The 26,875-nt window shown below is 34.1% G+C and overlaps 1 protein-coding gene across 2 annotated transcripts in view; it reads right to left on the reverse strand.

Annotated features, from left to right (window-relative positions):
- Positions 1 to 2,840: 2,840 nt before the first annotated feature.
- GPM6A (glycoprotein M6A) overlaps positions 2,841 to 26,875 on the reverse strand; it is a 94,400-nt gene continuing 70,365 nt past the window's right edge. For both annotated transcript variants that reach the window (XM_048940987.1, XM_048940988.1), the window contains exons 3-7: positions 19,505 to 19,661; positions 11,620 to 11,773; positions 10,084 to 10,160; positions 8,806 to 8,871; positions 2,841 to 5,177 (exon numbers count right to left, since the gene is read on the reverse strand). In XM_048940987.1, coding sequence (XP_048796944.1) covers positions 5,025 to 5,177; positions 8,806 to 8,871; positions 10,084 to 10,160; positions 11,620 to 11,773; positions 19,505 to 19,661 — 607 coding nt within the window. In that variant the 3' untranslated portion in view covers positions 2,841 to 5,024. The remainder of the gene's footprint in view (positions 5,178 to 8,805; positions 8,872 to 10,083; positions 10,161 to 11,619; positions 11,774 to 19,504; positions 19,662 to 26,875) is intronic.

Below are 26,875 nucleotides of genomic sequence, written 5' to 3' on the forward strand. Positions count from 1 at the left end.
TGGCCTCATCACTTTTAGAGGAGATACAGCCATCCTCAAGCCATTTCTTCCGAACAGGGAAAGTTCAGTGACATCAAAGAAAAGCAGACAGATCAGAAATACCAAATTCAAAGAGGAACCAAGATAATCTCTCCTGGATGATCTGGGCAGACTCAGCATGACATGAGGGGAAGAAGTCCACAATAGATTGTACAATTTGGGCAGAACCTTCTTCTAAAAACAGGTCTCTCTGCAAAATAGCTACCAAGATCTTGGCTGACGATCAGTCAAAAAAGATCCACTACTAACCGAGTAATCATCACACTAGCAGGCATCACTTACCGATGTTGCCATCATTGCTAATACCTGTTTATTGCCAGAATAAGCCTCTGAAGTGTTGGAATTCTCTGTAGATATCTGAAAGAACAAGAAAGAACAAGAAACTATGGTTGAAAACTTTCAGAAATGGCTGAGTTCCTCTTTTGCAAAGAATACAAGTCAGAAAAAAATCATGTGGGACTAAAGCTGCTAAATATATTGAATGCTGCTCTTTTCAAAGGACATCCACCCAAAATGACAGTGGTGCTGAAAAGGGATATCACCAGGAGACATAAATGCTGCATAAATAGTATCTGTATGCAGCATTTGGTGCAATTCAGTGGAAATAAAATGCTGCTTATATTTAAAAGAGAGTTTGTTCAAGCAAAGCCCTTCCTCTCCTGGGATGAAATGCATTATAGTCTGCTCTTTTATGGCTTAGCTGAATTGAATGTGTGTGTGAAAATCAGCTAAACCATCAGTTGTGGTAATGCAGAAATGACTAATTAGAAAAATACACTGGCACTTAACTGTGGAAAGAATTATATAATATTCTGTCACTGATTATTATGGTAAGTACGGTACAGAGAAATTCTGTTCTAAAATTTACAGTGCCAACCATAGGTGCATTGCATCCATGGATCAACAGATAATTTTGATCAATAGGTGAAGTCAAATTATTATCCCTTAAGATCTGTCCAACTACAGGGAGAATTTATCTTATAAGTTAACTTATACCTTATGACTTATACCTTAGTAGTATAAGAAAGTCTGAGAAATAACACTTGAGAGCTGTTTTTCATTTTGCAGTTTTGGCCATTTATCTTGTTCCACTAAAATGAAATTTGCAAATAATTTCAGTGTCTCCTCTTTTCAACTTTACAGCCAAACTATGTGATAAATTGACCTCAGGAATAAGATTGGTTTTAAAATTTCTCTTTTCATCCACTCCCGCTGCGCACATTCATCCCCCACATCTTTAATGCATTTTGCCATTGCCAAAATCATGCTGATTTGGTTTGTTTGGCTGTGCTGTAAACAGAGACATCAATAGGATCCTGCTGGCATACAAAGTTTCTTGCACAAAAATAAATAAATAAATAAAAGAATGGGTAAGAATAAGGGCAAACAGGTAGGAAGATCTTGTAACTCAGAGAGGTTTTTTATCTGTTTTGTAGCATGCTTTTAGTACTGTTGATGAGTAAGAGCAAACTGAAGAAAAAGGGAAACTGAAGATCAAGGGCTGTGAACTTTTAAACCAGTCTTCATCAAACCTGCCTTTCCTGCAGCAATAAACAAATAAGTAAGCAAGTAAAAATCATCCACCAAATATTTATCTACAACTGATTTTCTTGCTCCTGAAAAGCACAAGTCACAGTTTGACTAAGTGCAGCGGTGTGTATAGAAATGAAGACCCATGCAACCCACCGCAATATAAATCAGCTTAGGCTGCCAACAAACAAAAAAAGAGTGTTTGTTGACAGCCTAAACTGATATATAGTAAATATACGCAGAATTTGAAGTTAATCAGTTACGGCTGATGTGCTGAGCTTTGAGAAGATCTGCTGCTCCCTTGGCTTGTGCTGCTGATGGAAAATCACTTGCCATTATGGCACGTGTTCTCAGCTGCACACAAACGGCACATACAACAGTCAAATGAGAAGCAAACACATTTTGGATTTATAACTATTTTTCCTTAGCAATATCACGCCAATTGACATATCAATAGATTTGTATTAACAACTTAAATTACATTACGTGCACATAAGTAGTGTATTGTTACCATAGTTTTAAAGTTATAGCTGTTGTATTATTCAGGTACCTGCATCTTCATCACTCTTCAAAATGATACCAGCCCAGCTTCTGGCAAAATGTTCCAAATGAGAGCAAAGTAACACCAACCTTGTGTATCTCTTCTCATGACTTACAGGTAAAAATTACAGCAAGTATGCCCATGCTACCTTGCTTTTCCCAGGCTATGAATTCTGCTTTTAGAAATCTTTTACTCTCTTATTCTTAGGATATATCATTTCTGACAGTCGATGTTGTTTAAGAGACAGATTTAAAGTAATGTACACACTGGCAGCGATTGTGAGTTTTAATGCAGTACTTATACTACCCATAATCGAATCTCATCTCATTGGAAAGCTGCTTATTTTATTTTTACCCATTTGCAATTTGTGAGAGATACAATCCATTGGGAACTCACAGTCATGACAGGGGATGAAAATTTTACTCTCAGTTTTAGATTTTCTTTGTCACTTTTCACTGCAATAAGAATTTTTTTTTTTAATCACATATTTGACCGAGACATGATGTATAATTCATATAACACCTCCATCTCATTTTTTCTAATTCTGGTTTTTGTTCTCATAATTTCTGCTAAAGGATTTTTCTCCTGGGCTGTACAAAAAATGCATGACACCATAAGCATTGGTCCAATAGCAAGGGCAATTGAATGAACAGGACTTTCTGGTTGTTTTTGCTGTGAATGTCTTGGTTAACTATAGGCAAAGAAAAAACTACACAGTGTGAACAATTAATAAGTACACAAAGTACACAAGTGTGTTTATTACATTTTTGCAAGCACTTTGTTCTACATTTCAAAAACGCCACCATCAAGCTGTTGGCACATTTATGTACAAAACAGATTAATTGTAATGCCTGCTACAAAGCATTCTTTGTGAAAATACAAACTCTAATACCAGAGAAGAGCCAAAAGCATTAACATCATTACATGAGTTTAAAAGACATAGTTTTAAAAATCAGCACAAACGTTTTAAGACACAAAACTGAAACACTACAATATAGAATCCAAAAGAGGTTCCTAATACTTTTTGCAGAACTGTAATACTGGTACTGCACATTATGAGAAAACTGTTGACCCTGTAGGACAGCCTAAGTGTAAAAAAAAAAAAAAAAAAAAAAAGAAAAAAGAAACAGAAAAAGAAAAAGTTTTTTAAAAAAAAAAGAAAACAAAACAAAAATTAAACCAAAACTCCAAATCAAAACCACAACCAAAAATCCCCAAAACAAGCAAAAGAAAAATAATCAATCAACTAATACTACCTAATGCATTATCATGCCACACAAATAACTATAGTAATACCCTCTACTTACTACAAGAATTGTTAAAAATTACTGATGATGCATGACTAGTAATAGTACAAAGAAGAGTTTTACTCAAGAAGTTTTATTAGAAATGCACTTACACTGAGAGAGAATTCACAATGGTCCAATAAGTGCACAAACTACCTAAGTTTTTAACACTGACAAAAATGTCTTGTCAGGCTACATCACTTTAAAAGACACTTTACAGCATTCTTGTAGCATTAGAAATAGGCAAAAAAAAATTAATTAATTAAAAAAAATCCATCAAATTTGGTCTGATAAAACTGACTTAGTTTAAGTAGGGCTTTTTGTTTGGTTGGTTGCTTGCTTGCTTTTGTTTTTGATACAGGAAATTCTTTCAAATTAAGATGACTTATCTTTCTGATAAAATTTTCCTATCAAAATAAATGTTCAAATATATTACTACACTTTAAAATAATAAGCTCTGTAGTGGTCTTTCACCCAACTTTAACGTAATACAGGTAAACCAATATGAGTAGGAAAGCTAGAAGCCAAGCTACAACATTTATGGAAGTCTCCTTTAATATATCTTGTACAGTTCAGACAGGTGCAATCCATTTAAATTTTTAAAGCAGGTAAAAAGACTTCTGATTCCTACGATCACTGTATTTTTGATATATTACTTTCATAAATGTAGCTAAGCAGTAATTTCTCACATCATCACATGAACAACTCCAATTTAGCATAACCATCATTGAATTAAAGAGAGATCATTCTGTAAAAAACTATGGATAACTATATCACTTAAGTAACAATTGTCTATATACCATAACTCTTTAACAGGTAACCGTGGTATTGAACTCCTTCAAAAGGCAAGTGTCCATGCATTGTTAGCACCACGGTCGGCATGCTCACAATACAAACAGGAATTATCACCCATGGAACTTGGAACAAGAGAATATTCTTTAAAAACATCAATAATAATACAATGTTAACAAAGATAAGAAGCACTTTTTTCTTTTTTTTTTCTTTTTTCTTTTTTCTTTTTTTTTTTCCCTTTTTTTTTTTTTTACCCACTATTACAAATTTAGAAATTGCACCTTTGATCGTTTAAAATGTTCTTAGGACCTTCGTTCAAGTTGACGAGGGTCCGTCTGGCAAGATTTCCAAATATAAAGGAAAGTCATCAGTGTTTTCTTTATATATTGTACATCATGTACAATGGTCCCTTTGAAGTATACCTGTAGTTAAAGTAGTTATTGAACTCAAAACTAAAAAGTATAAAAAGCTACCTTTTTTCAAAAACATATAAGAAACAATGCAAAAGGTGTTATGCATAACACATACAAAGTGATTAAAAAAAGCAAACACATTTGTATTTGACAATAGTTTAGTATCTTTCATCTAGCGGAACTAATTAGCTGAATAGGATTCAGGAGAGGCTATATAGGAGCTCTGTGGTAGAGAACGATCACAAAAAGTAAAAACTAATTTAGAAACCAAGTGCTAGACAACCAAGAATTGCACATGGGTGATATGTAAGTCACCCAAACTATCTTTTGTGAGAAGCACTTTCAATTGTTTTTGAAATGGTTGGATGGCCTTGAGTTAAACGACAAAGCATTCACGTGTTAGAAAGTAAAACAAGGTTTCTTTTATGTGTAAGCGTTGAGCCGCTCTTTAGAGCGAGTGGAATGAATGTCATGAAGCTCTTGCTCCTCCTTTGACTTAATATCCTCATATTTTTGCATTCTGCAGGCATCTTTCACATAGGCCCAGTTGGCAGACAAGACCATGAGATAATGGACCTGTAAGAGAAGTAACATGCAGTTAAGCATCAACAGACCTAATCAAATTCGTGTTCAAACTTCAGAAATTACAGGGCTGAGTTTGTTGTCAATTGTGTTACTCTTGAACACTTACTGGTCATCATTTAATACACAGGAAAAAGAAATCAAAGTCAATCAATCCAAAAGCTGGCACCATGAGTAGCATCCAGGTCTGGGATTACTAGATCAAATGAGAGATGATGATATCCAATTTCCACAATCTCCATTCAGATTAATTAAATGCCTTACCTTTTTTTTATTTTATTTGTTTATTTATTTCTTCCCCCACTATAAAATTCTTGACAAAATTCGAAGAATGTGACTGGAAGTTCTAATCATTTTGTCATCTCAGACAATTAGACCATTGCTATTCTTTGGACAGTATGATTTCAGTTGAAAAATATAATTTGAACCTCTCAAAAATTATACCTGAGCAGGTAGACAGATGAGAATCCTACAGGCAGAGAGTATCTGAGTGTTCTTACAACTTCCTTTTTAAATCCACAAGCCAGAAAACCTCACTGCTGAAGATCATGTGATGAAAATGGGACCATGTAGGCCCTGATTTCTTGACACAAAGTATTTGGTTAACATTGCACAATGATGCTAGAGTCTTGCATTTTCAGGTGGCATTTTACTTGGCTTTTAAAAAGTACAAAAAGCCAGACGAACTACTCTTAAGATACATTGCGCACAGTTGGGCATTCATTTAACTCCAATTTTTCTCTCTTCTCTCTCTAAAAAAGTTACAGAACCAAAGTTCTGGCATAGCTGTTGAAATCTCTTGCATGACCACTCACTGTAAGTAGGTTGACTTTCCTGGAATAACTACTAATAACTACTACATCTATAAAGAAAAAAAAATCTCAAATAAATGTTTATGCTACATAATTACATATTGGTTAAAGAATCCACCACCTCTGTTGGTTTTTTTTTTTTTTTTTTTTTTTTTTTTTTGTTTTTTTAAATTTCACACCAAGTTCCCAGATAACGTTGACACAGGGAGGAGGTCATCTTTAAGTGGCTGTCTAATTGCATTTCACACTTCCCTGACCCGAATAGCCTGAAGCCAATGGGGCCCTGTCAAGGCTTATTCAAATTGAAATAGGGCAGCTTCCTCAGTTTGCCTCGGGACGTTTCAATTACAGGCATATGCAAGATAGTGCAGGGTCTTTCCGTCGTCTATTAAACATTCTTGCTTAATTTTCTTCCGAAGAAGAAAGTACATTTTCACCTTTCAGATCTGTAGAATTTGGAAAGGATTTTTTTGTTTGTTTTTTCTTTCCTTCTGGGACATTCCACGATCTCAGCAGGGTAGAAGTCTGAAGAACTTGCTTTTCTCCTCTTACCTGCATCTAACATCCTTCAGAAGAACACAATTCTATTTGGCTACAGGAACGAGCCTGCTTACGTATTTCCCTGACTCTTGTTTGACGTTTTCCTTCTCTATAAGTTTTCCCTGCCATGTAATCCTGAGAGTATATGAGTTTTTCTATGCTCCAACACTAATTTACATACTTTTTGATTCCCAGAGTGCATTTCCTTTTGGAGACTAAACAGGCAGCTAATTAATTGAAAATAATAATAATAATAATAATAATAAAAATCCATGTACAAACAAAATAAAAAAAACATCCATGTACAAACCTGAGACCAAAAGAGAGATTAAAGTAATAGCTATGGAAAAAACATGACTTGTGACCACATGGTTTTGCAAATTCTAACAACTTTTTGCTTGTTTTTGCAATAAATGCTTACATTTCTCTACTACATATATGTTTTTAATCCAGATTAATGAAAAATAACTTACTCACAGATGGTCCTGACATGTACAAGCAAACTACTTTCTCTGGAAAATTTCACAACACTTATATCAACTAATTTGGGTCTTGCAAGTGTATCTCCAGAAGTGATGAAGTGAAACATATCAATGGAATGATCAAAATGTCATTTAAAAGAGGTGATTTCAACCATTTCAGTTGTTCAATTGAAAACAACTTCATGGATAAAATAGCGTTATTGCTGAATGGTAAAAATACAAAATGCTTACTACTTCAGTCAGATGAACTACTCTGTTTTAAAGTAAATGTCTAATAAATGTTTTCAACTTCAATGAATTCATAAGCTTTCTCCTTTGTAAAAGACTAATATTTTGATCACATTTTTCTGTTAAGAAGAACTAAATTTCACAAATATAGAGTTTTGCTACTACTATGGATTCATACAAAGACACTAGAGTAACTTCAACTTAGCATTGTTCTGATTCTTTTTGCACACATGAAGAAGGATGTTGATTCTCCAGTGACTTAAATTACCCCTATGCAACGTTTTTGATACCCTAGCCCACTGTCAACACCTTCTGATTTGGAGCACAGGATCTTTCTTCGTACTGATGAGGCATTTTGACAGAAAGTACAGACAGTACAAAACCTCCTTTTTGTGGTTTAGCATCTAAGCATCAACAGCTGGTCAGTCACACCCCAGAGATGGTTGGGGAGAGAAATGAAGGAAAAAAAAGAAAAAAAGAAACTCATGTGCTCAGATAAAGGCAGTTTAAAAAGAGAAAAGAAAAAAAAAAAAAAAATCTAAAAAAAGAAGAAAAGCTCAATCCCCCTGCCCAGCTCCTCTAATGTTATTGTTTTAAATGACACCATATGGGGTCAGCTGGTTCTGCCCCCTCCCAGTTCCTTGCATATCTCCAGTTCCCCACGGGCAGGCCAGTATGAGAAGCTGAAATGTCCTTGCCTCAGTACAACCACTGCTCTGCAACAATAGAATCACAAAAGTGATTCTAAGAGAGCAAACAAACAAACAAAAAAACAAAGTATGGCTGTAGAATTCAGTGACAAAATACTAGTTGCAATTGTGAAGCACACACCATCACTAAAAATTCTCAGAGGGAATGCATCAGTATCAAGTAATAGTCATTTTTCATTCTCTATACCAATTTTTATCAGGGTTTCAGTAGAGTACACATCAGTACAGGGAATACAGTACAGAATCCCCACTCTAAAAATATCTTGATATTTGGACAGACACTGCAGGCAAAAGGCAGAAAAGCAGGGCACTGTCTCACACACTTTTTATTCCTTGGAACATTCTCACTGGCAAAAATTGAAAGTAATCTTTATTATAAAAGTAAAAGTAAGTACAAAAGTATAAAAATATGTCATAAAAGAGAAACTAAAATATTCACATATATGCACAGAGCAGACAAATAGATGCAGTTCATAAGATAGCAGCATGGTAAGCCTGTGAATATCCAGAAAGGCATCGATCATAAACAGATATTGTTTGGGTCATAAGAAAGACACACAGATTCATACAATTGTCTGAATATAGCAATAAAATGATAAAAATTCCTATTAGGTACTCAAAGGTGTATCTTATTCAAAGTAATCATGACACTCTACTTAGAAGATAATCCAGCAATAAAATTTAAATTTACATCTAGGTAGTAGTATTGAATTACAGAATTATATTATACCAATAGGCACACAAACTGAATAAGTAACAATCAGAACATATTAGTGATTTAAGTGACAAAAATAGTATAGAATAAAATAGAATAAAATAAAATAGAATAAAATGGTGTTGGGCAGCTTACCATAGCAATGACTGCTGCTCCTGCTCCAGCGAGTGCCACAATGAACAAGTGGAATGTCATGTTTAGCTGCAAAAAGGGACAAAGAAAGGGATCTTTATGCATTTAATACTAAATGGAAACAGAACAAAAAGCCTAAATAATGCAGAACAAAAGACTGCAAACCTGGTACCACTGTTCTACAAAACTGGTGATTACTAATACTTCTTACCAAAAGATTGAAATTACAACGTGACTTTGTTACAATTCTCATACTAAGGACAAAATAAATAAATAAATGAAAACAAATATTTTAAAATTAACAGGACTCAAAAAATAGTTTACGTTTGCAGTGACACTCTCTATGATAGTCATTATGATATTACCTAACTAGCTCTTCAAAACTTTAGTTTCTCTAGTGGCAGAGAGAGCCTAAGAATTTGTCTCCCTCTGCCAGCTGTAGCTTTTCATATACTCATTTGCAGATTTTCCTCCAAATTTTGCCAATAAAATTTGTTTACAGTGATATAATATAAACAAACTTAAATAATCCAAGTTATCTTCCCCACTCTATCCCAAACTAAATGACTGCATCTGTTTTTCAGATCAGTGATCTGGTTTACACTCACCATACTGACTGTACAGCAAAGGTTACATTTTCTTAAATGCTTTTTGATATAAAGAAGGGTGATTGTGTAACTGCATTCTAGAAGATTTATGCAGAGTAAGACCATGTGATACACTTAAAGAAGCACCCTCTGACTTCAGATTGATCAAGATTTTATTCTCTTATAGTTTTAGATATACATTTTGTTTGCCCTGTTTTCTACCTTTATCATTTAAAAACAGAACCAAAGATCTTAGTTGTACTGAAGTTGTGGTCTTTGCCTGAGAAAAAAATAAAAAGAGGTGCATTTATCCTAACCCGCTGCAAAATTTGGTCTAATCCATTTGAAAACATTATTCTCCTGTCACAACAGCAACTGAGATCTTCAAACAGTAATTATATATATAGTCTTCTTCATTGTGCAGCAAGGTGCATTAGCATTCAAAAACACATGCACCTTGTTTATTTCTTAACAAAAACAAAATACAAGTATGCTTAAAAAAATAATGGCCAGAGAAGATGCAGTGGCTAAATGCAGTATTGGTAAAAAAGCAGGAAAAGTACTTGATTATTGTATTTTCCACTTTCCACACCATTTTATCACTCTAGCTAAAATCAGAACATAAAGAGTAAGAAGAAAAAACACACACACCAATTACTCATGGATTTGACAAAATATCATCACATTTACTCACCTCATTTGAGTCGCACATCTTGATGAAACTTTCTGATGTGGTACAAACCTTCTTTTCCTCTCCAATTGTTACAATACCTAGAGCAGAAAAAATATTCACACTATTTAGTTCTCCCAGTCCATAGCAGTCTACTTCATGTGTGCCAGGAAAGCTAAGAAATACCAATTTTTGCCTCCTACATAGAAATCTAGTTAATAACAAAATCATTTTTTCCTAATTTCAGTCCTCAAAAAACCAAACACATCATCTTAGTAAAAATTCTACTAGGAAGCACGTGGGCAATGATTTTTGTGCCATTAAAAAAAAAGTCTTTATTCTACATCTTAATCAGCACAATAATTGAAACATTAGGAAATAATTTGCAACCAGTGTGTACACATATCATGCTGGATATTCATAAATATTCTCTACCCTCATGTTGAGAACTGTGCTGTATATTGTATTCAGATGTGTTGACCTGGTGGTACAAAGCTTCTTCCGAAACTTATAACCAAGTATTACTCAAACACATACTTGATTGTAATAATAGTTTCTATCAGCAAGAATAACCAGAATTTATGCTTCTTGCTTCAGCTAATGTCTAAACTAAATCAAAGACAGCTTGAAGAAAATCCCTATAAATCATTTATCATGAAAACCAGTAATGTTCTTTCTTATTAGAAACAAATAGTTTTAAAACAGAATTTATAGGAAACAGATATATTCACAGAATATACATTTTACATGCTAGTGCTGTATGCAGATTTTAAATAAAAATAAGAATAAAAAATAAGTATGAACAAAATAAATATGAGCAAAAGAAAAGCTAAGAGAAAGAAGAATGAATACTTTGGTGAGATCTGTACAGATAACTGTCTTTTCAACTCGCCTATCATGTTGGGGGGGATTTTTTTTTTAAATAGATCACCCCTGAAAACAATAAGGTGAAGTATTTTGTTTCAGGTTAAGTTAAATATTCAATATATTCACTCCTATGCAGTGCAGCATTTTTTCTATCTTAAGGCATCAATTAAAAACGCACCACATGTTTATATTTGGCTAAGGAGACAAAGGAATGAGACTCACAGAAGTGTCCAAGAGGAATAAGATTACCCAAGGCTCTGTGGGCTGAGAAACCACAGAGTGCAGAGTATCTAGTCTCAAATCAGTCTTATGAAAGAAAGGAATCAATATCAAATCCAAGAATTCTCAGACTTCTATAAAATTCCAAACCACTTTATGTCTAAATTCTCCACCCTTCAAAAAACAAAAATATTTTCACATTTTTTAAAACTCCACAGCTCATCCTGTAGCCCCAGATTCTTTCTCCAGAAGCCTCTTAGAAAGTTCCTATTTGTATTGCTCTTCACCTTCACCAGGCCTAATAATGCAGCAAATCTCTGATAAACTGCCTTGACTTGTAGGTAATAGCATAGAGACAGGTTTGGTTTTCTTTTTTGAAACATTGGTTGGAAACATTCAGATACTTGGAAACAAAGCAACATGATATTTTCTGTTGTGAAACCTTGCTGTATTTAGTATTCCTCACTCACATACCATACTGACGAAGATCCAAGCAGAGATTAGTTCCATCCACTAAGGTGGCATTTCGGCAAATGGTCCACAGATTGAAGTACATGTAAACAGGCAGAGAAGTGAAGGCTGTAACTCCAAGCCAAGCCAACATAAAGATGTATGTCAGCATAATAAACTGTAGTAAAAGAGGGAAAAACAAGTAAGTCAGAATTTAACTGATAGTCAAACGCAAGAAAAAGAGAATGAGAAGAGAGAGGGAGAGAGAGAAAGAGGATTTCTGATTGTTTTTGTCTCTTTCTTTGTTAGTATTATGGTTTTGGTCTCATTAGAAAAACAGAGCAGTTACACTTTCAGAAATGCAAGCTTACTCCACACATTTCTGTCACTCTTGGGTCTGTGATCATTGCAAAGCATCCCACCTGAAGTACTGACAGTGCTGCACACTTTCAGAAGAATATCTCTACCTATCTCTAATCTTTAGTTAAAACAAGAGGCAACAGTGACTGGTTTTACTACTATTGTTCACAGTAATACATATATAGTGTAATACTATATTATGCTGTACTTGCTTTTGCTATTAAAATCCAGGTATTAAAAAAAAACCTAATCCGTAGCTACTGCAAAATTTCACTGGTATTGAATGAGACCATCTATCTGTCATTTTGTTATTACGTTTAAAGAAACCTGAGATCAAAAGAAATACAAGGGAATTCATCACTGTGGACAAACTAGGGTGCTTACCTCTGTTAACAAGGAATTAAACTACTTGTTTTGTAACACATTTCCCAAAGGGTCAACACATTTCCTTTTTTAGCCCTGAGCCTCGAGAGTGTGGCATTTGTTACTTGTATAGCAATATGCCTGTAGGACGCATTGAACTCTATTTGCCTCCAGGGCTGGTAGTCATACTGGCACAAAGCATAAATATAAAATAAATAAATAAATAAGCATTCCACCTCAGACAACTAGAAGACATTCATCAGTAAACTTTTCATTTTATGCCGTGGAAAGGATATGAAGATGCTACCCTGCTAAATGTGGAAGAAAGTCAACCTCTAAATGTTGAATCCAAACAGTCTCAAGATTTGATGGTTTCAGAAAGGTTGATGGATCTAAACACACTGCTGAAACAAAAAAATATTAAGCACACTGACATTTTTTGAGCTGCTTACCACAGCAAAAAAAAAAACCAAAAAAAAAAAAACCAAAAACAAAACAAAAAAAAACCCAAAAAAGTCCAACAACATGGAATCTGAGAATAAAAAATAAGACCTATTTTTGAAAGCAGAATAAGCTAGTCCACAGAGTGCTTAAAATTAAACATTAAAGAGTAAATAAAGTGAAAATTTAATTTTCTAGTTATTCTAATGAAAGATCTCATATATGAGGTCATAAAGGAAAAAGCCTAATAAAAATACAATTTTTAGTTCTTGAAATCAAATAATATCAGATATAAAGGGTTGTAAACGGTACTGAAAATTGCTCCAGGCATAGCTTGTCCACATGTACCTGTTCAGGAAAAATAAGCCCAAGCAGAAACTAGCTTTGAATTTCAGGTGAGATAGTTTTATTACTTTGCTGGTATAGGATGGACATTCTCAAGCCATATTAAAGAGACTGTAATTTGATTTACCTTAACTTACTTCCAAATAATATTTAATAAAAGCCATTTTGCTTCTGAGCAAGTGTATTTACATAAGATTTAATGTAGCTTAATTAATCCAGTTTAAAATTTAAGTCAGATTGATTTTCCCGATTGTCCCTTGGTAGATGAGTCTTTCAGCAGTATTTTGAAAAGCTGGAGAATTTATAGCTCTAAAAATAATTATCAGAAGGATTCAAGAAACAATAAGGTAAAGTGGAACAATGAAGAGAAACATCTTTTCTTTGTTCCATCTTACAGTCTTAAAGCTGATGAGGCAACATCTGTTTGAACCTTGGGCATTTATTTACAAATAACTACTCAGAAAATTACTTGGAAATGTAGACTCACTTAAGGACTATGAATTCCCAATTAACATGCTATGTCTGATCCTCATTTATTATCATGCTAAAGAGTTTCATGCAGCTTCTGTAAAGCAGCAACAACCAATAGGAAAGAATGTTCTCTGTGTGTTCTCAGAACAGCCTTAAAAGTCTCCCTTTACTATTTTATATTCTATAGATCACTGTTTTTTTGAAGCATGTTAAAGGAAGGACAGCTTCCTTAGTATATATCCTATGAGTGTGCCAAACACAGCTATATCTGCAGCCATACTTTTTGAGCCTCCTTCCATACCTTATGAACTAATCAACATTTTAAACATTTAGCATAGTGCTCAGTGTAGTACTGCATAATAATATGACAGAGAGGACAGGGAGGAAAAAGATCAGCCTTAGTATGAGCATTACAATCTTTGTTTAGTATTTGTGAATTTTTTGATCTGTAGGAGGAGTGGATCTCTCTGTCGCATAGAACAGGAAGCCTGCTTAAAAATCTGTGCTGAGATAACACAAAGCATCGGCATAGCAAAGAGGAAAAAACAGAGCTCGTCAGCCTCTAATGAAAAAAAAAACAACACAAAAAACAGCCTGCCTCTGCCTGGGGCATAGAATAAGAGCAGCAGAATTCTGTCAGATGAAGGCTGGGAGTCATAGGAGATATTAACTCAGAGAGAAACGTCTGCTTGTTTGTGGAAGGGATTCTCTTTTGAAGACATGATTACTTGTTTTAGTGGCGCAGAAAAAGGGAATCAAATGCTGATTTAATTTTAAGAAATAATTTAGAAATAAGAAGAATTTCTTTTTTTTTTCCTGCCAGCTTTGACTGAGGAGCCAGTGGTCAATTATGTGCTCAAATTTTTGTCATAATACACTAAGCACAAGGAAAAGATAGATAAATTTCCTTCATCTCACAGAATAACTGAAATGCAAAAAAATCGTGTTAAATCATGGTAATTAACAGTTATCCCTGGAAGATGCCATCACTGACATCTGTGAGGCAAGCTTTGTAATCTGGACATGAGAACAATTTCCACCCTAGGGGCAGTAAAAACGAAAAAGTTAACCTTGCTCAACAAATTATTAGTTTCTGGCAAAAGGAAATGTTACAAATTCCTTTTATTATGGGGTGAAAATGCAAACATATTTGTTTGAAAACCATAGATGAAGGACTAAAGTATTTTTAAAAATAACTTCCTATGCCATGACAGTCTACCCTCTGCTGCAGACGGCTTGTAAGAAATGCTTAAGGAGCCTGTTCACTGCAGGAATTAAATTCAGAACTTAGTCTCCAGAGATTCAAAGGGATCATTCTGCTTTGAAGTAGCATTCTGCTATATGACAAGCCAAAGATTTATGAAATAGCAGTACAACATCTTAAAGAGGTACCACAGTTTGTTCTTTACTACTCTGTGCATTGCACTGATAATGATGATGTGGTTCTCTGGTCATCTCAATTGTCTCTGTAAGAAGGCAAACATACAAAACAAAGTGGAAGTGATGGAGAAATTCATTTAACTAGATCATAGTTTCGAAACAGATATTTAATCTATGTAGCAGTTAAGTTCTTGCACCAAGTTCTTGCTCTGTGGCTGGTAATACCTTCGTGCCAGATTTTACAAGCTTTTTATTGGCAACAAGGGCTGTCTTGAATCATGATGCATCAAAGTAATCAAGCCACCAACCCTTTTGGAAGGCTTTTATGATAAAATCTGTTTCGCAGATCAGCATCAGGAAGCAGAAATTTCACTGTGCATTCTAAAATAACACATATATGGCAGAACAGCTTTTATGGCAGTCACAGCTGGGTAAAATCCTGTTTCCATTGAAAACATTACCAAACTCTATCTGTTTTAATAAGATCAAGTTTTCAATTACTGCTTTCTTTTTAAAACATATGGATACTGGTCCCATGAAAAGCACTTTGATTGACTGTCTAATAATGTTCTTATTTTAGTTTTGTTATAAATATTTTAATACTCTTAAAACAACATTTTATGACTACTTCAGTCACCGTGGAGACAGACTGCAAAGTCATGTTTTAAAGTTCTGTTACTACAAAGAGATGAATTGAAATGGAAATAGTGAACTCCAACTGTTACTCTAGTCATTTTATTGCATGAAGAAATTTCTGCTACCTATTACATATATACAAATATAGCAGTAAAATCAGAAGTGCCTGAAAATATACTTAACTCTTAAAAAGCTCACGGTGCCATGTAATCTCATCTGTTTCAAAGCACTCATATTCTTGTTTTATATGAACTCCCTGACATAAAGCTTTACCACAGAGTTATGAAAAGAAGTACACTTCGCACTGTTTATACCTAATTTACACTTATTATCTACAGTGACACATACTTAATATTTTTTATTTTCAGCTTGGCCATCTAAGGCATTCCTTCCAAACTTCTTCCCAGACTCAGAAATTACCATTGCAGTTTTTGGTAGCAACTCAGAAGCATGAACAGGAAGATCTCAACTTCTTCCTAAAATGTTCTGTCTCTACAACACCACATTTGAATTTGAATACCTATAGATCTCATTTAAATGCTAGTAGAACATCACGGTACAGATATCTTTAAACTCACTGACATATCAATGCTTAAGTGGCTGCAAATCATCCTTTGTCATCCTAGCCATCCTCATTTTCTCTTTTTACACCCAGTTTGAAATATAAATATAATAAAAGAAGGACATTTAAGTAGATCACAACCTAAGGGACTCCTCTTACATTCTCTGATCTGTTCTAACTAGCATCTCCTACGTTCATGCCTCATGCCCCACTCCTGGACAGAAGTACATGATAAAACATACATTTTTCAACCTCTCTTGTTTTACAAACAACACTGCTGGAAGAAAGAGTCTGATGTTCACACATTACTACTAAATTTGCTACAAATCAAAGAAAATACACACTTGTAAAGACTTTTCTGCTTGGTCTAGAATATTGCACTCACTACTCCTAGCACTAACTTGTTGGTCTTTATTATTGCCTCTACAAAACATGTACATCCTCTCTCTCTCTGACATGTTATATGCCTAGGCACAGCTCCAAGACTCTTGCTGAAACATGGATACATTTCATGCTATGTTATTACTGTTCTGTGGTTAATTCTTCTTGGCTGGCATTCAAATCAACTGCTTCAAGAGAAAAAGAAAGCCAATAATATTACAATATTGGTCCAAATTTCTCTTAATAGCAGGACAGACTGTAACAGTCAAAATAACTTCTCAAGTTTGCCTAATTGCGATTCATTTACACACTAAATACTAGCCAAGGAGACATTCTCTAGATTCTTAAAAACTGTTACCAGAGAATGATGAAATCCTTGAAATTTAAACTTTTGAAGCATTCTTTTTAAGGAACTGATTTTTTTTTTTAATTTTTTTTCTAACATTTAACTTTTATGGATAGTTTAAATGGATGAAAAACTCATCTTGTTAAAATTAAAAGCAATGATCATCATTACTGTTCTCTTTTCATTTAAATGTATATTTTTCTAAAATTCCTTTAGATGTGCCTTTCAAGGCTGATATTCTATATGTGATATCTGACAAACTGAAATATAATTAGCAGCCTATAAAACAACTGTTTAACTTTCTGATTTACTGTGAAATTAATTTATTGGCAGCGGTAGGGGAGAAGATTTTCACAGCTGCATTACAAATACATTATAAAGATTAATTAATCAATATTTTGAAATTAAATAGAAAAAATTTTAAAAAAGAAAAATTGATATTTTGAAATCCACTAGCTATGAGACACTCAGTTTGAAGAATACATCTTTATAATGACAGATGAATAGGTTTTCCCTGAAGATTTTAAAGTTTATCTGATACTTTCTTGTAAACCAACCATACCCCATATTTTATTTCTGAATTTTCTTTATGATGTTGGTGGTTTTGTAGCATTAGGCTGCATAACACCTCTGACGTTCAGTATTCCACATGTTTTTTAGGCAAGACAAAAGTCTTTAAATCTTATCTGGTATTTAACACCAACAGAATTTTTCATCTAATTTTAAAATCTTCCAGATAGGATTTTTAAAAATTTATTTATTTTTTTTAACACGCTGGTGTTTTCAAAATGTCTCTTTCTCATTGACCATTTGAAATTTGGAAGTTCTTTGCCTCAAAATGCGTATACTCACTCTCAAACCTTTCCTTCTCCCTTTCTATCTCTTTCCAGTGATGTTTGCGAAACACATAAACTTGAGTCTGAATCAAGAGATATGGATTTTCAGTGAAAGTCAGTGATTTGGCTATTAATCTTATGGTAGATTCTAAACATGTGACCATCCAGACTTCTGAGAAGTATTACCTTTCTGAAACTGCAGAAACTATGGTCAACTGGCCAAACTGCTAAGATTTCTTTGCTAGCTTCTAGGTCATTTGGAACAACAACTAATTATTCTAAGAACTATGCAATCTGAAAGGTCAGAGCACCATATGAAGCTCATCTTGATCACTTTTCTTGTCAGTAGATAAACTGTTGAAGGAATTCACCATTTAGCATATATCAGGATAGGAATTTTGTTAAATGCTTTCTGTATGGAACATTGGATTAAGGCAGTTTAGACTCATACATCTTTCTCTCTATTCCTTCTTTTACACAAAGAATCAAATGTCATCATGATGCAGCTTTGCTGTCTCTGAAATAACTGCCTCAGTAAGGACAATATGAAATGACAAGTTCACACCCCTCAGATGTATTTTTTCAAGGCGTTTGTAAAGCTTTCATGATTTTCCTTGCAAAATAATAATAATAATAATAATAATAATAATAATAATAATAATAATAATAATAATAATAATAATAATAAATTGGTAAATGCTTTGGACATTTCAAGTTTTACTTTAAGAACTTGAGAATCATGAGTAAGATAGAACATAGGTATTCAGGTAACTAATACAATTTTCAAAGGCAGAAAAATCCTTTTCACTCATTAAAATACAAGGTTCCTTAGCACTAAACATACAGAAGATAATGTTAGTGACTTAAACTATTCACAGCCAAAGTGCTAAGATCACACAATGACTTTTGATTGGAACAACCAATATAAAAAAGATGAAAAAGTAGCATTACTGTGGAGCATGTTACATCTGCGTAGGAATTACAATATATTCTGAGTTTCCTAATTTCTAGTGTGTAGATAACCTGTGTACACGTTTACTATTAAGTGTCAGGATTTTCAAAGTATTCATTTTAATAGCTACTAGTATGACAGGGAGATGTGACAAGCCTATACTTGTTCCTAATCTGTATTCCAATTTAATAAATGTCCAGACCTCTCACCTGACATCCAGAAGAGTCAAATAACAAAATATGTAGTTATTTAATTGGTTTAGAACAGGCCTGCCCACCAACCTTAAAATAATCCCAGCCCCAAAAAGTCAGCAATTTCACTATGAGAAACCTCTGATTAAGTCCCTGTAAATAAATCAGATTTCTCTTAATCTATCTTTTCCAGGGTAATAAGTGAATTGGCTCTTCAAACCAGAGATAACGTAGGAATAAATAATGGACTGCTTCTTGTTCAAAAATGAAACAAAACAAAATGTGATGAGAGAAGTCAGCTTGTCCCAAACTGGAATGGGTAAGATTTCTAAGTGCCTGTGAAAATAGTAAGAAAAGTATTTATTGCCTAGTGCAGCTGAAGGCATTATAATCTTTTGGCCTTTTTGGTCAAAGAGCTTATTTTGCTGAGAGAATAAGCTTTCCCACTCAGATGGTAGAATTAATTTCTTCCTAGTTATTTTACAATTAACTGACATGGAGAGCATTTCAAACAGCCTATTATACTTTGCTAGGATTTTCAATCACTGAAATATCAGAAAATATTAAAGAAAAAAGTAATAAAAACATCACAATGCATTACAAACACACAAATTGTATTAAAACTACAAAATCTTATCCACTTACCCAGGCACTGACACATCTGCCACAAGTGGTGATTTTGAAATCTCCATAGAGATCTTTGATGGCACCAGTTGTAAAGAATCCCTCCACCATCAGCAAAATGCCATATACAAAGAATGCAGCTGCTACACCATATATCACATACTTGAAGATGTCAATCCTGTAGAGGAAGAGCAAAAGTTACTTATCCTCATAACTATTTAAAGCTGACTCTGAAATTTCATGGTGAGATAATTAGATTCAGCATCAAAGTTTCAACTCTGGAGTCAGCTTAAGTGTTGATACACTATACCAGCTGAAGCTGAGTGCAAGAGTGAACTTCTGAATAAAACAACATCAATATAAAAATACTAGCTCATTTAATTGAAAGAAAGACTAAACATTGAATCGTGCAGGTAAGAGAGCTCAATTTGTCAGAAAAATTTGAAAATCACATCAAATTCATTTCATTTATCATCTAGATAAAGTGGCAAAGAAAAAAACAGAAAAAGGTTACATATCCCCTGAGTAACACATTGCCCCTAACACTGAGGTTTCACTTCATTAGTGATGATGTATTTTGTTATAATCTTCAATAAATCTACATATGCAAGTCGTTCTCAAGTTGCAATATCAGTCACTGTTATCATCTCCTCACTATTATTTTTCTGCTTATTCCTCAATGATCAAAGTCTGACACAAAATAGCAAGATCTTCAGATCTCTAACTTCAAACCAGAAAGATATGCTTCTCAAACAAAAGCAACAAAGACAGATCATCCAGAGATTTTCTATAGTGGAGTTTAAAGACATCATTTTATAAACCCAAAAGTCAAGAAATCAAACGATAGTTTGCAGTGTAACATGCAGACCCCATAAGACTGAAGTGATTAAAAAGATTTAATGGGCTGTGCTGTGGTTGGCCTGCCCAGCACTCTCTGCAGTGCTGGCAAGGAGATACTGTCTCCTAAATGTTCTCATGAGAAAGGTTTCTGAAGAGATGCTCAGAAGGATTTCTCTGCCCTAAGTTTCTTTCCAAGCGTAGACTTCTCATGATCATTATCATGAATCATCAAGTGTCACTGTCTTATACTTGGACCTCTCTGAAAAACTAACCACAGTGAGCTTTCAATTTATTGATGCAATTTGGCAGGTTGTGTGATGTTTTAGAAGGTTATGTATAGGTTTCAGGTGTTAGTAAGTTCCAGTCAGTAAGTCCAGGTCAAGATAAAACAGCTCGTTAGGGAGTAGGATGAAAAATAAATCAGGGTGCCATGAGGAGCTACAAGATGAATTTTGACACGCACTGAACAGCTATCCACACTGAAAATCTCTCAAGACACCAATATTGATACCTCCATTATTATGAAAAGAAACATTTAACAACATTTCTTTGGGTTCACACTTTCAATTGTCACCCAAAAATGAACTCTCAATTCACAGTTGACAATAACAAGGCTCAACAGCCCATTAACTTATCTTTGAATTTGAATGGTTTTTAAGAAACTCAAAGTCAGATTCAAGTCTGCAGCTGATGTTTAAGATGTACCAGTGTGTCAACAGCAGCACTGATTTTAAGCTTGCATTATTCTCATAAAAATTCAGCTAAACTTATGACCTAGCTGAGAGGGTGAGGGATGGAACGTGTACTAAATTAATGCAATAAGCTTGTTGCAGCATTTTTGCAGGGCAATGACGGAAGTGTCCTGGGAATGAAAATGAATATACTTTCTCTCTTACATCCAAAAAACAAAGTCGTCTTTGTTTCTTTTCACATCATCCTTTATTTCACAGCCAAGTGAAAAATAATGCAAGTGGAAACTTGTGTGGAAGAGATACATAAACTGTTCACAATGGTAAAATAAATCTAGCACTGTAGACAATACTAGGTAGTGCAAAGATGACATTTATTTTAATAGATATAATTACTGATTATCCTGTAAAAATACCATCTTCCTAATTTTGTAGTAATTCACTCAGTGTAACGCTGTTTTAACAGGAAAATGATCTTTTGAGCCTATCTTGCCATTAGTGATGAAAATAAATGTATTGTAGGCAACAGACAACTTTGTGATCATGCTATTGGATACACTGCCCCTCCTACATTATACACCTTATAAAGGACAACCTCTGCCAGTGGCTGAAGTGTGGGAGTTATGCCAGCAGCAGCTCCTCACAGACCTCAGTGTGCTCAGTGCTGTAGAAATTAGAAGCTATCATTGCCCCGAAGGGATTAAGGCTTTTGGAAAGTCCAGAGACTATTTCAGCCCTTGCAACAGCTCTTTAAACCATCTGTGCTGAGCCTCCCACTGAGCTGCTCATATCAAGTAGGGTACCAACATATCTTTGTTTTTCCCTCAGCCTTATGTGTAACCAAAGGAATAGCTTTCATTACTCTTTTAACAACAAAAATATAAAGAGATAAACACTAATCAAATATATAATATATATTCAAATAATATATATACTAAATAATATATATTCATATAATATATATACTAACCAAATATATATTCCTCATACACTCCCATCACACACTCAGAAAATAGAAAAATTTCTGCTGGACAGACTACATGAAATGAAATAGCAAGACTTAATGCAAGGAGATGGATCTTGCATAATGCAGAGAGTAAGAAGTAAAAATAGTGAAACAATGATTTCACTACCTTTTAGGATATCAGAGAGAATTGCATTGCAATATATCTACTAGGTACACTATATTTAAACAAGATATATTACAATCGTTGCCCTTTAATCACACATAGTTTAGAAGATATTACTGGCATATTCTACAGCATTTATAAATTTCACATAAACTTTGATCTTCCAATGAAATTATAATAGATAATAAAATATAGGCCTTGTAAAACAGAGATTGACATCCTCTAAAAATAAAATTTAATTCTTCGTGAATGAACTCAGAGAGATCAATTGCCATCTGTGTTTCGGTAAAGTCTCAAATGCTGCAGACAGAGCATCAGAGCAGCCAGGGAGGTAACAGTGAATAGCAGAAGGAGCAATGAACAGGAGCCAATGGGCAAGGGGGACAAGGGCACAGCAGAAGGACAAACAGGGCTCACACTTGTGCAGGCTGGAGTGGGTGGAAAGAGATGCCTAAGCAGCTAAGGAAGCGGAGACAAAATTAAAGAGGTAAAGTCTGTACCTCTGATGGGACTGGAAAGATACACATTAGGTGAATGCTGAGGCTACTCCAAATGAGAGGAACAGTAAGAAATCTCAAATAGTTATTCACTAAATGCAGGAGTCCTAAGGATATTACATAACGATACATTCACAGCCATGAAACATTTCTGCTAAAAGACAGTGAGTCAAGATTACAAATTCAAACTGATAGTGCCGTCTTCACAGATTAATGTAGGTTGCTGGATTGAATAAACTGTTGAATTATGTAAACATAACTTAATAATGAAAAGCATCCTGAAATTAGAAATTTTCTTTTTTTAAATTTTAATTTTTATTTTTAACAGAATAATCTAAAATGTACTTCACATATTATCTGTGTCTGGAAGAGGCTGTCGTAGGGTCCAGGCTTGATTTACTCATTACACTGTGTTCTGAAATACTAACAAACACAAACATGTCATCTTTTAATTTGTAATTTAAATCAAGTTGATCTTTTACTTACTTGTCTACTGCTGGGACAATAATCATTCCATATTAAGCATACTTTCTAATTCATTAATCTGAATCTGGATTCTATCCAACCATATGAATGTTAAAATAGCTGTAGTGAAAACACTTTCTTTCACTAGCTGAAGCTGCTGATGGAAGCCATCAGTGCTAACATCTTAACAGGCTGTAGCTGAGTATAGAGTAGACAATCCCAGCAGACAAGTCAGAGGTGAGTGAAAATATTCTTACTGAGTGAGATAAAAGTTGTAGATTCCCTGCTGTGCATTTTTGTGGTGTTTTGCAAATACAAGAATAGAAAAAAAATCAACAAGCAATAAGATTAATTGCTGGATGATCACGTCTATTTATAGCACAATTTGGGGAAGAGAGTTTTAATAAAACAGCTAGTAATATTCTTTGAAACTCCTTCAGACAACTGGACTGGTAACTATTGTATCCTATTTTGAATGTATTTCAATATTCAAAATTAGCTCCTGTTAAATACTGTGTCTTTAAGTAACAATGCTTTGGGCTTGAAGAACTTGTTGCTTCACTGGAGTTAATCAGTATTGCTCTGTGATAACAACTGTATTTACTACACATAAACAGATAAACCAAAAAGAACTTTTACCTTTGACCTTTTATCTCTTCCAAAAAGGTTGAGTGTAGAAAGGTTACAAATTGTAGGAACTCTGCGGCGTTTTAACTGTACTAGTCTAATCACAGCAACCTTTCTACACTCAATGTTGAAGATTGACATTTACCTAGGACATACCAACATATATATTTATATCAAAATTAATTAATATTCTTTTGGAACAATCAGCATATCATCTAGGGATATTTTTATTTAACTCCACTAAAATATGACTGCATTACAGACAATTATTTGCAATTAGTAGCAACAGCAACTACAATAATAGCAACAAACAATTTTTTCTGTGACACGTGATCATCATGTTTCCCAGAAACCTTTATATCTAAATGTGTTCATTTCATGCTGAACATATCACAGAGGTTTGGGTTTGTCTGATCCACCAGGATACCAGGTATTTACGTGGAAAGCAGTTTTTCAGGCTTCATATTTCTACTTCACACTTCTCTTCCTGAATTTATAACATAACTTCTCCAAATGCAGATAATGTATTTGGATACTACAGGTGTTGAATAGCACATAATTGCCATCAGCCCATACCCATATTCTCAGTGTGCAATTAAATTCAGGCAATTATACCTATACCCAAGAGTAAAAATAATAATACTATAAGTAAAAGATAAATTCAAAGATAAATACAACACCATCAAATACAAAGCTAGTTAGATTATCACAGTAAAATTTCTCATTTGCAATTATAATTTCTTTATAACTGGCATAGAATAATGAACGTAATCATCTCCATTGGTTAAGATCAGCTTTGCTGTTTTGTTTTTCTCTTCATATTTTGTTTTCTCATCACAAAGAAATAATCAATGCTGAATGCCTTTATGATGATTCTTTCACCCCCCTGAGAGACAGGTCCTCAGAGGTTGCTAAGAGACTGAGAAAGCTTTCTGCTCTCTCAATCTATCTCAAGATCTCAGTTTTGCAGTGTTTGTTTTGTGGTTGTTTTTGCTGTTGTTGTTGTTTGTTTGTTTTAGATAAACAAGGCGCAGAGGGCTATTTGTAAGCAAGAAGTTTCGTATGGGGTCTGCAGAAGTCAAGTTCCAGGGAAGTTTTGGAAAGAGGTGCTTAGCCTGTCCTGCACACCAGCTGGGAACAATTTATTGATGCGAGTTCATGATGCTATTCACTTAAATGGTTTGAGGAAAGAGGTTTTGGTGCTACGAAGCACAGGTCGTTAAGAAGGAGGGGAGAGACAAGCAGGGACAAACTTCAGAAGGAAAAGATATAGCCAGCAGGGAAAAAGGAGGATTAACAATTGTACACAGTAGTGAGTAAAAAACTCCAGGTAACACAATACTTGAGGTAAAAAGAGACTAAAATATTCGCAATGTAGAGAAAAGAAAAATGAGACCAGAAAAAATGTCAGCATAGCTCCATAGGGGATTTTTCAGAGATTAATTTAATACAGAATCTAAACTTACATAAATAAAAACTTATATTAAACTGTATAAAATACAGGTGGGAAACAAACATACCAGAGTACAGAGCGTTCAATTAAAGTTTGTGAGAAAATGATAAATGGAGAAAGAAAGAAAAATCAATGAATGATGAGAACAATGAAGGCCCAAAGGTTGTTTTTTTTTAAATTGTAAGAGAAATGAAATGTACTACACATGAAAACAGTTGACAGAGCTGTATTCTGTCTCTGTATTCCTGAAATAAGTTTTGTAAATAAGCATACAAACATTCGCTCAAAACTGAAGTCAGACTGCTGGGATTATATAATGAAAAGATCACTGTATTATAGGATGCAAGATGCTCTTGTATTCTGCATTTTGTTCTTTTACTCTGAGCAGCAGATAATATCACATATGTTCCCACTGTTTTTAACAGATTCTTTTGTGGTATACAACTACAAAAAATGCAGAATTCTACCTTAAGTCAACCTCCTTTAAAACTGTGATGGTTGCATCCTTCCCAGGAACAGGAAAGTTGAGCTGAGATTCAAGGAGCATTTCTAAAACCAGCAGAGAAATCACAATCTAATGGAATAGTAAAGTATTGCACAAACACTAGGGTAGATAATTATTTACATAAGACCACTCTGCTGACATTCATATGTGCTCATGAACTTCTTATTAGCCTACTTTATGAAATGAACACATTTTTACTGGTACCTCCCCAGTTTTTGAACTATTGTTTCCAAACATATTATAAAACAGAACTGCATAAGCTTGCAATTGATAATCCTGACAGAGCCTTACAACTTTTTTTTCTTACAGTATAGAGTGTTTAAATGTTCACATTTGTAGAACATCAGTCTTTTGTACAAGAATGAATACACACAGTACTATTATATACTAGGTAGATGACTAAAACAGAAATATCACATGATCTAATGCAAATATTTATAAATATTGTATTTCATATCAGCTAGCCTTTACTGCAAATCGCATTGTAATACCTTTCACAGAATGCCATTAATATTAATGCAATATTAATAATAAAAAGGCTATTGTCAGTTGTACCAATATTTAACTTTTGATAACTGCAAAATCAACACAAATGAAGAAAAACAAAAGATCAGAATAACACCCATTCATTTACCTTCCTAAATTCTGTTTTCAAACAGTAGGAGTGCATGGTAGGGGGATATAAAAGCTTCTATGAATGCTGTTCTTTTTCTTCAAATCAAAACAGCTGCACACACATATGTCTTTTATTAAATATTACCCTTTTAATGAATCATGAATACACTCCAACTGACAGGAAGATTATCAGCAAGATTCAAACCTGGATGCTTCAGAATACAAACCAGGGGCTTTAGTATTTTTAAAAGAAGAATTTTTTTTTTATCTGTAAGATGGATTCTGTGGAGCATCCACAGTGCATACAATACCAAGGATAGTAACAATGGATTTACATATAGTAATTTCATTAGTTTACTACTTGGTATCACAGCTTTAAAGTGAAGTGAATTTGCCATGACCTGAAGTAGCACTAACTGTAGTAGGAAAAGGTTACTGTTCCTACCAGGAAGGTTTCTTCATTTTCTACTCCAAGAGCTTAATTCCCTTGTTTCATGGTCTATGTTTCACAAATATGTGACAGATGGTACTAACTGGCCTTGCACAGTGAAAAGAGAACTGTGAAAATATG

Source organism: Lagopus muta, chromosome 4 (genome assembly GCF_023343835.1).
Source record: "Lagopus muta isolate bLagMut1 chromosome 4, bLagMut1 primary, whole genome shotgun sequence".
In the NCBI taxonomy this organism is placed as follows: domain Eukaryota; kingdom Metazoa; phylum Chordata; class Aves; order Galliformes; family Phasianidae; genus Lagopus; species Lagopus muta.